General features: G+C 37.8%; 2 protein-coding genes across 2 annotated transcripts; one reads left to right on the top strand and one right to left on the bottom strand.

Moving 5' to 3' along the window:
- Positions 1 to 2,992: 2,992 nt before the first annotated feature.
- Positions 2,993 to 9,737, top strand: LOC120005827 (la-related protein 6B-like). Its single transcript, XM_038855674.1, has 10 exons — positions 2,993 to 3,772; positions 5,024 to 5,105; positions 5,800 to 5,894; positions 6,148 to 6,219; positions 6,501 to 6,580; positions 6,693 to 6,798; positions 7,981 to 8,028; positions 8,112 to 8,180; positions 8,566 to 8,715; positions 9,214 to 9,737. The coding sequence occupies exons 1-10, from the start codon at positions 3,170 to 3,172 to the stop codon at positions 9,481 to 9,483; spliced, it is 1,575 nt and encodes a 524-aa protein (XP_038711602.1). The 5' UTR covers positions 2,993 to 3,169; the 3' UTR covers positions 9,484 to 9,737.
- LOC120005828 (putative F-box protein At4g17565) lies at positions 9,638 to 11,423 on the bottom strand. The gene is made up of 2 exons (XM_038855675.1): positions 10,053 to 11,423; positions 9,638 to 9,982 (listed from the first exon to the last, which is right to left on the bottom strand). The coding sequence occupies exons 1-2, from the start codon at positions 11,159 to 11,161 to the stop codon at positions 9,931 to 9,933; spliced, it is 1,161 nt and encodes a 386-aa protein (XP_038711603.1). The 5' UTR covers positions 11,162 to 11,423; the 3' UTR covers positions 9,638 to 9,930.
- Positions 11,424 to 12,116: the final 693 nt, after the last annotated feature.

Below are 12,116 nucleotides of genomic sequence, written 5' to 3'. Positions count from 1 at the left end.
ATAAAATAATCACAAAAGGCACATATCATAAAATAATCAACACTATCGTGAGATAAGGAGCACATGTTCATGTTAGGAAGGGCCATGTGGTCTAGTTAGTGTTGGGCTGGGCCTACTATTGTGGCCTCTTTTGTTAGACTTGTTTGGTATGACGATATAAACCTCATCTCTGTTTATTGTTTTCCTTATCTAAAAAATATCTTCAGTTGTTACTTTTAGGGTTTGCGTGCTCTGTAATCCCGGTTGTGGGAATTTGTTTCTGGTTGCGATTGGTGTTATCCTATCAGTTCATCGGATAAAGAGGTGACAAACAAAAATATTCATCAGAATATGTAGTGGGGGCACATGTTCATCAGATAAACAAAAAGTCAAAAATAAATCACAATATAAATAGTTGAAGACAGAGCATGTCTGTACACAGTAGTGGGGGGCACACGTTCATCAGATAAACACAAGATAAATCACAAGTATAAAGAGTGGAAGACAGAGCATACCTGTAGTGGGGGGCATATGTTCATCAGAAATGCAAAAATATTAATTAATGATAGTTTACATACTTGCTTGCACCAGATATGCTTGCTCGACTTTGGAGTCGCAACCAGAGGCTCCGATGTCGCAATCAAGAGTCGAGACAAGAGAATGAAGACTGGATGTTGCAGTCGTAGTCCAAAGATAGAGAATAAAGACCAGCTGTCGCGTGAACTGAGAGGAGAAGTCTAGGGTTCCAAAGGTGGGCCATACCCATGCCCAAAAAGCCCACTGAACCAGAAGCGACTTGAGCGTGCGCTTTTGTACGCCTCCTGCTTCGACAGAAGCTTGCATTTCTTTGAGCTTTCATGACTTGCACTATGCGATGCAGAAGCGAGGCGCGAGCCCTGCACATCGCCTTGCTTCTCGCTTTAAGAAAATAAAATACACCACAGTCATAATGGTGTCTAAAATTTCATCTCACTTGTCACATCGAACCCATGTGAAAGGTGATAATCCACTTGTAGCACAAAAATGATAATAGACTTGTCATGGTCACGTCCGTTTACTCAGAGGTAAGATGCCTCAGTTTTTTACTTTCTGTTGGATCTCAACTGGTCAATGACACACTCACGGGTGCATACACTTCACAGCAACCCTCACAAGTAAAAAATAAAATGACTCACATGTACAGACGATTGAAACTTGGTTCAACAACTTGAATCTAGCCGATGGTATTGGAGGAGATAGTCGTCGATGTTGTTGCGACTACGAGAAGAAGAACAAATGTTGTAGTTGTTCGTAGATTTGGAAAGTGTATTCGGAGCGAGACGAGTGCAAGAAGTGGACACACAAGAAGATAAAGCAGTCTTTGTGGCATTTTGTGATTGGGTGTGTAGCTAGCATAATTTTACTGTTGTCCAAATTAGTGATGTTATAAATTTTTTTTGAAAGGTCAAAAGACATTATTGCATTAGTTAAGAACCAATACAGACTACCATATCATATGATAATTTTCTCTATCCAATGGTAGATGAAACTCATAAAGACAAGACCCATCAACAAATGAAACAAATTAAACCCTCCCTATACTAATGGACACCAAAGGTACCACACTAGGTAGAAAACCCAACACTGGAGGGAAAAAAAAACACAATACAAAACAAATAGAGAACTATTGTCTTCACACTGAGGTAGGATTGAAACAACAAACTTGTATCTACAAAACCAAACCTATCAGTTTGAAACCGCATCTAGGACATATCTGACAATTTGAGGCAACATCAAAACAAAAGCAGATCTGCGTAGAGATTGAAAGAGATTGACCATCGTCTTCTTCCGTCGCACTAATGTTTTCAATCTCAAAACACACAGGTAGAACACGCAGATAACTCAAATTATTTGACAGGCATACCAAGGCTATCCTACGAGAAATATAAAAAACAAAGGGGAGGAGGTGGAGAATAAGGATCTCCACTCCCTCCGATCAGACTGTTGGTTTGGAGAAATTGAGAAGAGTTGTAGAGCATGGGAAAAGTGTAGTCAAAATATCAAGTGTGAGTTTCTTACAATTGTGTGCATGTAGCATTAGATGTATCAAGTAAATCATGTTTCAAACACTTGAAGAGTTAACCACTGCTGCTTAGAGCCTCCACAGTGGGGCTTTTTTCAAGTGCTTCAAACACTATGAATAAGATGGAGTGTGAGCATCCACAATGAATGCCTTATAATTTGCTTTTTTACACTTGAAACACTAGTTTCAAGTTCTTAATGCCTACAATGGGTACAAATATACACTTGAAATCAACTCTAAACTTTGAGTCAAATTTTGGACCCACACACACACATTACCCATAACATTTCGTCATGTGTACTCAAGAGAGAGAAAGAGAGACAAGAATGAGGGAAAGTAGTTGATAATTGGTATTATGGAGTGTTTGAAAATGTTGTACCATTGTATCACATACACTTGTTATTAGTTTTTATCAAGTGTCCATTGGACATGCTCTAATATCAACACATAACAAGTACTACATTTTTTTGTTATCATTGGAGATGCTTTTAGAGCACTATAATGGACATAATTTCATACTAGAAAATTTGTTGAAAATTTTAGCCACACTCCAATTAAGGAGTAGTCTCTAGTGAGTGAATAGTGTCATGAAACGGAAGCCACTCCAATTAAGGAGCATTCACAATTGGTGTTACACAAGCACTTGCTATTGTCATTTACGCACACATTTCTAAGTATACGGAATGTGTGTTGAATAGCACCACTATGGATGGTCTTAGGGCTTTGGAATCTTATCCAACAAAGGTTTAGTTGAACCCATTAGTAAAGGGCTCCGCCATGGTGTATTGGTGTTTTATATCTTTATCAAAGTCATACTTATCCTGATACTCATATGTTGGCCCACAAGGCCCTACTTCCACTGACCCACGATGGCCCACGCCCATCAATGCCGAAGAGAAATTGAAGCAATGGCAGATTGTATAAATTCGGCCCATTCAGGGACCACCGGAGAACGAGAAGTCCTCTCCATTGTCTCCTCGCCCTTTGAAGGGCCACCGCCCCTCCACCATCCGCACCACCTTTGCCACCACAACCGGAGGTCTAGTACTATCACAACCCCGTAGATCCTAATTACTGGAAATTTCGAAGCCTGTCATCGAGTAATAGTCACTGTTTTTAGGACCAAAAATGGCACAAGAAGAAGAAGCCCTAGATAAACCTCAGTCTCAAGCTACTTCCTCGTCTTCAGATCCTTCTTTATCCAGAAACTTGTCGTTTAGTAAGCTCAACGCGCAGGCGGCTGCTTTCGTGCCCACTCGGAATCCTACAACTCGCTCAGATCCACCTCAACATCACCAGCAGCAGCGGCTAGTGATCCCTCCTCCTCCTATGGTCCATGTATATCCACCTGCCGCTTCTGCTTCTCCCACTCGTCCTCATCCTCCTCCTCCTCCACCATTTCATGTCCCTGTACACAGTCCCGTGCCCATGCCAACGTATGTGATTCCCATCCAGAACCATCATCATCACCACAATCAACACCATAATAATCAGAGGAATCATCATCGACATCAAAATCATCATCACCATCATAGTCAGCAGCATCAGTATGTGCCGGTGCACTATCACGGCCATGATCAGTATCATGGCAGTGGTGTTGGAGAGCAGGAGGTTGAAGTTTCAACGAAGAAGGGGCATCAGGCAACGCAAGCTCAGGGAGAGCAAAAGCACGGCGGTCCCCCATCGGAAAACGGGGTATCAGAGGAAGCCGTACAAAAGATTTTGAATCAGGTATGCTTCAAAAATGCTGCAAGTTTTCCCTCTATTGGAGTGGTTAGATATTTCCAAATGTGAATGCATCTTTTTATTTTTAATTTTTTTTTGCAAAGCCTTGATAGTAATAGTTCAAACTTTAGTCTGGTGATTTATACTGAAAATATGTAAGAAATGGAATGCTATTGAACAGAATGTTTGAATATGTGATCTTAGGTTAGGCTCCCTGGGGCTGGGAAGTTGTTGGGACTTGGGAGATTATGCAAAATGAGGATAAAATGTGTAACCTGCAGGCTGCCGCAGGTCAACTCCAACTATGATGGAGTGTAAATGTGTAATATTCTTTCATATCTGACTGTTTTCAATCATTGAAGATTACATATTTGATGGCTTGCCGCTGCAAGCCCACAGTTTTAGTGTTAATTACGATATGATTTCCTTAATAAATTAAGGTGTTCCTTTTTCCTTTTTGGGGGTTGCAACTCCAATATGATCCCCATGCCTCTTTAGCAGTTACTGCTCTATTGCTTGGATTTAGTCGTACAAGGATTCCGATGACATATTGATATTGCTTTTATTTTTGCTACTTCTTCCACTGTAATTATGGCCGTAATTGTTTTTGTTGAATATACTAGTGTATAGACCTTTGTATAGTTGTGTATAGCTTTCTTTCTTTGTTTTTATTTAGTTCCGCATTGTATAGTTAGCATTATCTAGCTATCCTTGTTTAGTATATAAATCACTTACACATATCACTCAAATAAGAGTCTCTCTCCCTCTCTTGGTTCCTCTTTCACTGTTTCCTTTGTGTATTGTGGCAAGTAGCCCTGGTATTATGGTGAAGATGATTGGTTCATGGGTGATTTGTATATTTTGTTGTCTCTAATGGGAGAATGTATTGCTACATGTTACTGGATTCCCTTAGTGCACTAGGATTTGATTATACTTCTAGTTTAATGGGACCTGGTATTGGCAATGATCTGGCCTAATACATGCTTGTTTAGAATAAGTCCTGGAGGGTAGTTTAATATGGAATGCAGCTTAGCATTAGTAATTCTGATGGACAGAAATTTGACGGTATTTTTCTTAATCATTATTGACAATATTGGCAATTACAATGCCTGAAATTGAGCTGTGAATAGAAGTCGCATCATGTAGCATTTATGTTGTCCGTAATGTTTCTAGTTCATCAACAGTTGGCTTTATTTTCTCCTGGATATTGTCTTGCATTTATTCTTATCTATCTGGCCTTTGAAACTTTCATTTCAGGTGGAGTATTATTTCGGTGATCTTAATTTGGCCACTACCGATCTTCTGATGAGGTGCATTAGCAAAGATCCAGAAGGATATGGTAGAAATTTTCTAAATCTTTCTGTTAATCTTCACTGCTTATTGCTGTATAAATCTTCTTATTGTTCTCTGTTTCTTTTTTGTGGGAACCGAAGTTTAATGAATCTATGCTTCCGCTTTGCACAGACATAGAAAGGTTTTATTTTTTTATGCACTTTGGTTCCTTTTGTCTACTCTTATGATTTGAATGGTGCTTGTAAAAAGCTTTGGGTGTTGTATGGAACTCCTCCTATCTCAAGTTGGCTTATGTAGTTTAGGTCAGAAATTCATCCTTTGTAGTGGTCCATTATGGGACGGTGCACCATGTCAATAGGTTTTCTGGTGGTATATCGTCAATAAATTTTGTAAATATATTGTTCATTGAACTTTGAGACAAACTACTTTTTTGATCAGTTTCTTTCTTGTATATCTCATCAAGGTACTGTAGTCCAAATTAAGTTCAAAGTTTTTGAAAGCATTGCCAAAAGTATAATTATTCTGTTACGTGTGGTTGTCCAGTTTTTATATATGCTTTCTGTTTGTTGTTCACTTCAGGATTTATTACGCTTTTGGCTTTGAGGTTTTCCATTAAGTGCTTGGAAATTTCATGTTCTTGGAAAGGCTTTCTGCTTGATGTCAAGTTTTATTGTACTGGTTGCATTGTTATTATATCAAGTGTTACTTATAAGACATTAGCTTTGTCTGTTTCAATGTAGTGCCCATATCTGTTGTTGCATCTTTCAAGAAGATAAAAGCCCTCGTAAATAGTAATTCTCAGCTTGCCACTGTTCTGAGGACTTCACCAAAGCTTGTAAGTTTTTCATCGTCGACTCTTGACTCTTGCTTCACTTATGAGTGTGTTCATTACTTCACTATGTTGTTTCAACGTTATTACCAATTTAGGGGTTAATATTTGCCCTAGTGGCAAGCTCCCCACCCCCATGACTAAGAGGTCATGGGTTCAAACCATCACTCCACTAGGTTTGCCTTAAAAAAAAAAAAAAAAAAACAGTACTTACCATTTTAATAACCATCTCATAACTTTTTTGTGCTGTACATCACAGGTAGTCAGTGAGGATGGGAAGAAAGTTAGACGACAGCATCTCTTAACTGAGTCTGACATGGAAGAATTGCAAGTAGGTTTTGTCTCATTTAGTTTTTTTCTTTTTTTTTTTCAGTATTTTCTTGTAACATGATTTTATTGCTCCTATCATTGTGTTTCTTTGTTCCTCTAAGTGGAGTGTCTTCTAATTTTTTTTCATGAAGTACTATATTGTAAAGTTTAACATTTGTGCACACTATTCTGTTTTTGTTTCTGGATTTTTTTTTCTTAAGCTCTTTGTTTATTGTAGTAAATCTCAAGGCATCCTTTTTTTATTTTATTTTTTACTTGTCTAACACTAATCTTTAACTGCAGTCTCGCATAGTACTTGCTGAAAATTTACCTGAAGATCATAGCCACCAATATCTCATGAAAATTTTTTCTTCAATAGGGAGGTACCAGCATCACATGAAGTAGTGCAATTTTTACTGTATGATATAGTTTTCCCAGAAACTGGTTTAGTTATGGTTCTGATTAGTTACAACTTGTTAAGTTTTTTGTTTTCAGTGTGAAAACAATTCGTACTTGTCAGCCTCAACCTCAAGCCTCTTCTCGTGGGACTTCTTCAGCATTGAGAATGGCAAAGGCTGATGGCATGCATTACAGTAATAAGGTAAATGCAAATGTACACTCATGCTCATTCAAGGCAGGCATAGCAAAAGTTGCAATATTCTGTGTTTTCTTTTTCCGTACTCTATTTTGTTCCTTTTGTCCACTGTCGCCATATGTCGCTTTACAATAAATTTATTGGTTCCATATGGGTCTTGCATGGGCACCTAGTGATTAGAAAAAGCTTAGAGGGAAGGTGTCTTTTGTTGTATATGTTAGCATCATTGCATATGGTGAATGGTTATGTTGCTTATCTCAACAAACAACTTGGTTTACCTTAATGGGTAGGGATGGCAATGGGTCGGGTACCCTTCCATTTATAAAATACCAAAACCGTTTCCATTTAATATACTCTATACCAAAACCGTTCCAAAACCATTTAAAAAACCATTTAAATTTCCAAAACCGGAACTGTTCCATAACCGTTTATCATCGGGTATCCGTTTACCATTTAACTTTTAATTTTTTTATTTTTTTATTTGAAGATTATATTAATATAAATTAATATTGAGTATGATTTATATTAATTATGATTTTATAATTCAAATTAGTCTAATTTATAGTTTTATTAGTATGCTTCTATAAATATATACGTTTTAATATGCTTTATCATGTTATAATTTAATATCCTAGTAGTATATCTTTATAGATGATTTATAATATTATTACTATAATGAATCTTTTTATTAAACGGTTCGGGTACCCTAAACCCGGCACCAAAAACCAAACCCGACCCTAAACCATAACGGGTTTGAAAACAAAAACCAAAACCGTTTCCAAAACCTATAGGATCGGTTTTCGGGTTTTAAACGGACCGGGTACCCTGTGGATAGTGCTCGGATCGGTTTTTTTGCCATCCCTATTAATGGGCAGCACTTAACCTAATTAATGAAATTTATGTGATAACAAGAACAGGCAGTGGTCTTCTTGTAAAGATGATGATTTTCTTCCAACTAATAGATCCGGGTTATCTTGTGACAAGGATTTGATTATTCTTTTGTCACCGATGAATTGCTTCCCTTTTCATTTTTGCAGTCTGCAAAAGTTTACTTTTCCTGACATGATTAGGTGACCAATCTTGTACATGTAATACTTACTCATCATCTTTATATGAGCATGACAAACATTATCAAAATTGAATTCAGTACTCTCATTCTAACATCTGAACTCTACGCATCATGTGAAGCTGCATGCATTCGTGGAATACGAGTCTGTTGAGCTTGCCGAGAAAGCAGTATGTACTTTTATTCCCCAAGCTATAACTGTTTTCCTTTCTAGCAATGTTATGTAAGTAAGAATGTATGTTTTCCATTGCAGGTTGCAGAGCTAAATGATGAGGGAAACTGGAGGAGTGGCCTTAGGGTCTGTTTGATGCTCAAACGCGCGGTAACCTTCATTGTTGTTGTTCTTATTCTCCATGTGTTTTCAATGCAAATGCTATATGTTCAAACGTACACTCATCGTATTATATCATGAGTGAAGATTGAGATAGAGGAATGAAATTGTGGAATGACACCTCCATTGTTGTTGTTGTTGTTCTTCTTCTTCTTCATGTGTTTTCGATGCAAACGCTTAACATATAGACGCACACTCACCCTATTATATCCTGAGTGAAGATTGAGATAGAGGAATGAAATCGTGGAATGACTAATATGCTTTATTGTTACAATATGATGGATGCCATAGTTTCTTGGATCTTAATATGACCGAGTTCTAATAAAGCAAGCTTGATGTGGTTTCTTGAATAATATTTGGATTCTCTGTTATGCAGACAAAATCTGCTCAAGCGCTAGGGAAGAAAGGGAATGATGGGGAACGACATTACGAGGAAGAGGATACTTCAACATCTGATCTGTGGCCTAATGATAAACACGCTAGAGATTCTTCCCAACACTTTGATGTCCACTCAGACGATCTTACAGTAAGTGTTGATAAACTTCCTCTGCCTCTGAATAAAGAGATTTTATGAGTTGCATTTGTTTGGACTGGAAAGATTCCTAATAATATGGATTACAAGATGATAGAGAGTCAATACAATTATGATTTTTCACTCTATTTCACTCCCAGAAGATAGAGAGACTTTGTTTTCATTTTGACAACATATGCTTTTGTTATTTTGTGTCCTGCAAATACTTTATTCGACATAGATAGGTTATATATGACGAAGGTTGGGGGGGTTGAGAAGTGTCCCTAGCATCGTGCTAGCATTATTATCCAGCATTACTGTGAAGTGTCCCTAGCATTATGATGGCATTGTTGTCCAGCATTACTGTGTTTATTCAAAATGAAAGTGAGTGAGCATATGTATGATTCTGATGAAGGTGTTGCCTTTTATTTTTGTGTTTTGAATTGGATCTGCTCTTCTTTGCTCCAATAGATGACAGTATTTTAATGTCTGGGTATGATTTTACTTGGGTAGGGAGAGGGGCATGTCAATGACAAGGAGGGCATTGGTGTGCCAAAAAAGGGACGCAACAGGGGACATGGCAAGGGTCGTGTGCGGACTCAATTCCAGCAGAATAATCACGGACACCACGTGGGAACACCCCCTTCAAATAAAATGGTTTTCACTGAGCATCAAACTGCAGTAAAGCAACCTCCTGGGCCACGAATGCCTGATGGTACAAGAGGGTTTGCAATGGGTCGGGGGAAGCCACTGGCTGTTAACACAGAATCATATATATTATAGATTACATGTTTTCTTAATTTATAATGCATGCAACTGTATCATGGGATATGATGAACCATTACCAAGTCGTGTAGATGGTGGGGTTTTAGAATGGCCACTCATCTTAGTTTTTTAGAGGTTCTGCTCGTGTTCGATGTCTGGAATTGAAACATGATTTTTTTTTGCCTTTCGTCCCTGTAAGGGTCCTCAATACCTGTAGTACATGAAAATGCCAACAAAAATATGCTATTGCAATGAATCCCACTTACATGGTTCTATGCGTTGTTGCTCAAATCTATTTTAGTGCCGCTCTATGCGTTTGTTGAAGCATATATATCATACATAGAACATTGCAATTATGCTCTGCTTATAAGTAGTCTCTACACAGTACAAACTACCAAGGATGAGGAACAACCCAGATTGGAGGTGTTTTGATCTTTTCCATCCCATGACATCCATGGAAACAATCTACGCTCCCATCTTGCAGACTAAAGACGCCCATGTCATGTCCTCCAAACAGGTAATCTCCTTCCATTCTTTCCCAGTAATCATCTGTGAAGTAAATTGAATCTCGTTTCAACATTTTCCATTCCTCTACAGGAATGGAGATAGACTCACTTCCACCCAAGAATAGCACATTATCACCCAACGAATCCACTTGCACCCACATTTTGTGGTCATTGTCTAATCTGAAGACTTCAAAGTGTAAAGTTTTGTAAGGAAATACCAAAGGGTGATTACTTTCTCCGCCGAGAAGGTACGACTCGGACACTGCTTCTCCTTCTGTATTAACAATCTCCCCAACATACCTAATCACCAACAACAAATCCCCACTTGATTCCACCAGATAGTATCTGAGCGTCTGAAGATACTTTACGGAGCGCCATCGAGAGTCTTCTCTCCTCCTGATCTCAACAGAGCTGATGTCCATCTTCTTTGCAGGAGTACTAATACAACCTTGAACCATATCCCATACCTCAAGAGACCCATCATGAGCCAATGCACAAAGCTGTGTTTTGTTACGTATGATGATATCTTCATAGGGTTCATGCTTTCCATCAAGCTCAGTCCAAGATCTATCACCATTGATTCTACAGAAAGCCAATCTTGATTCTCTACCATAGATTAACGCCACATAACAATCGTTTAGATTCGATGGATATGATGACAATATTGCCTTGTTAACAAATCTCTCTCGCCATACAGAGGTAACATTGTTAGGGTTGCAGAAAGTAGTCAATGTGGCCAATGATAAACAACAATCCAAGTGAGGAAGTTGGATTCGTTTGGAAGAAAATGGATTCAAGAGGAATGGAACTGCGTATTCATCCAAAAATATTAACCAACCATGAGAAGACCCAACACAACAACAATTGCAGCAGCTCATAATCTTTTCAGTAGCTTCATTGTTGAATGAATTGTAAAATCTTTTCTCTTGGAGATTCAACAACCGCGCTGTTTTGTCTCCTTTACCAAGATAGTAATCGTCTTCTTGGGGAGGGAAGAGAAGCCATGGCACTTCGCCGCGAGTTTTGAATATCTCTTGTGCATTCTTGTTCCACCTTGAACAAACTGGTTTGGTGCGACATACATCCACAAAAGACAGTTTGTTGAAGATGTTTTGGAGGAGATCGCCATTCAGATTAGCCCACTCAGGTTGGCTTGTTTTTCTCTTCTTATAATAAGGTGGCCTTGCCATCAGAGAGAGCAAAAAATAGTAGCTGGTCTAAAGGAATCGAAGCGAGCTATGGCCGATTCAATACAATAGCAGGGGTTAGTCTTCAAAGAGCTAATTAAGCGAAGGGAATCCATGCATATATATAGTTTTTTTTTGAGTAATATTTAGGATTACAAATCCTGATATGATTAGGGAAAAAAATATATACTAAACCCTATTTCTAGTGGGTATATATATGGGTGTTAAAACAATTAGGATTCCAAATCCAAGGTCTAACATCTACTTGGATTATTTCTACACTCCAAATGCTTTGAAGAAATCATGACTTGTGATTTGATTAATTGCCCTCTTAACCTCTGTGATCAGTGGCGAATCCAAGAAAAACTCACTTGGGACACAAAAGTAAGTGAGGGGGTCCGGGGGCAATGCCCATATAAATTTTTTTGAGTTATTTATATGGCACAAAAATAATCATTAGTAATAGTTTTAAACAATAAAATATTACTACATCTTTATTTATCATAATTATTCTTTATGATTTTTTTATTTTATGAAAACGCTCCATTACAACATCTTAATATGACATCGACATACGTGAATTTTGACATTGAATTTAGGGCAAAAAGGGAGCACAATTGCGGAGCAAGAGATTCTCAGGAAAAAAGAGCTTAAATTCAAAGTATTTTTAGAACTAAAATGATTTGGGTTTTAACAAAATCGAACTTTTTGCAGAGAATAGTCAAGCTCATCAAAATGGTGAGAATGACTATTCTTCATAAGGGAGAATGAGAATGAGTTATGATGTGTAAAATACTCTTTTACACTTGTTATAAAATATTATTTTATTTTTTAAAAAGAAAAAATATATAATATAGAAATTCTACTATTAATATTCTCACACTCATAGTCACTCTTTATTTTAAACCAAACATAACCATGCTCACTCCATACTCATCTTCTCCTCATCTCATGCTCA

Source organism: Tripterygium wilfordii, chromosome 9 (assembly GCF_013401445.1).
Source record: "Tripterygium wilfordii isolate XIE 37 chromosome 9, ASM1340144v1, whole genome shotgun sequence".
Classification (NCBI taxonomy): Eukaryota; Viridiplantae; Streptophyta; class Magnoliopsida; order Celastrales; family Celastraceae; genus Tripterygium; species Tripterygium wilfordii.
The sequence above is the reverse complement of the archived record's forward strand: the minus strand, read 5'-3'. Positions and strand labels throughout refer to the sequence as shown.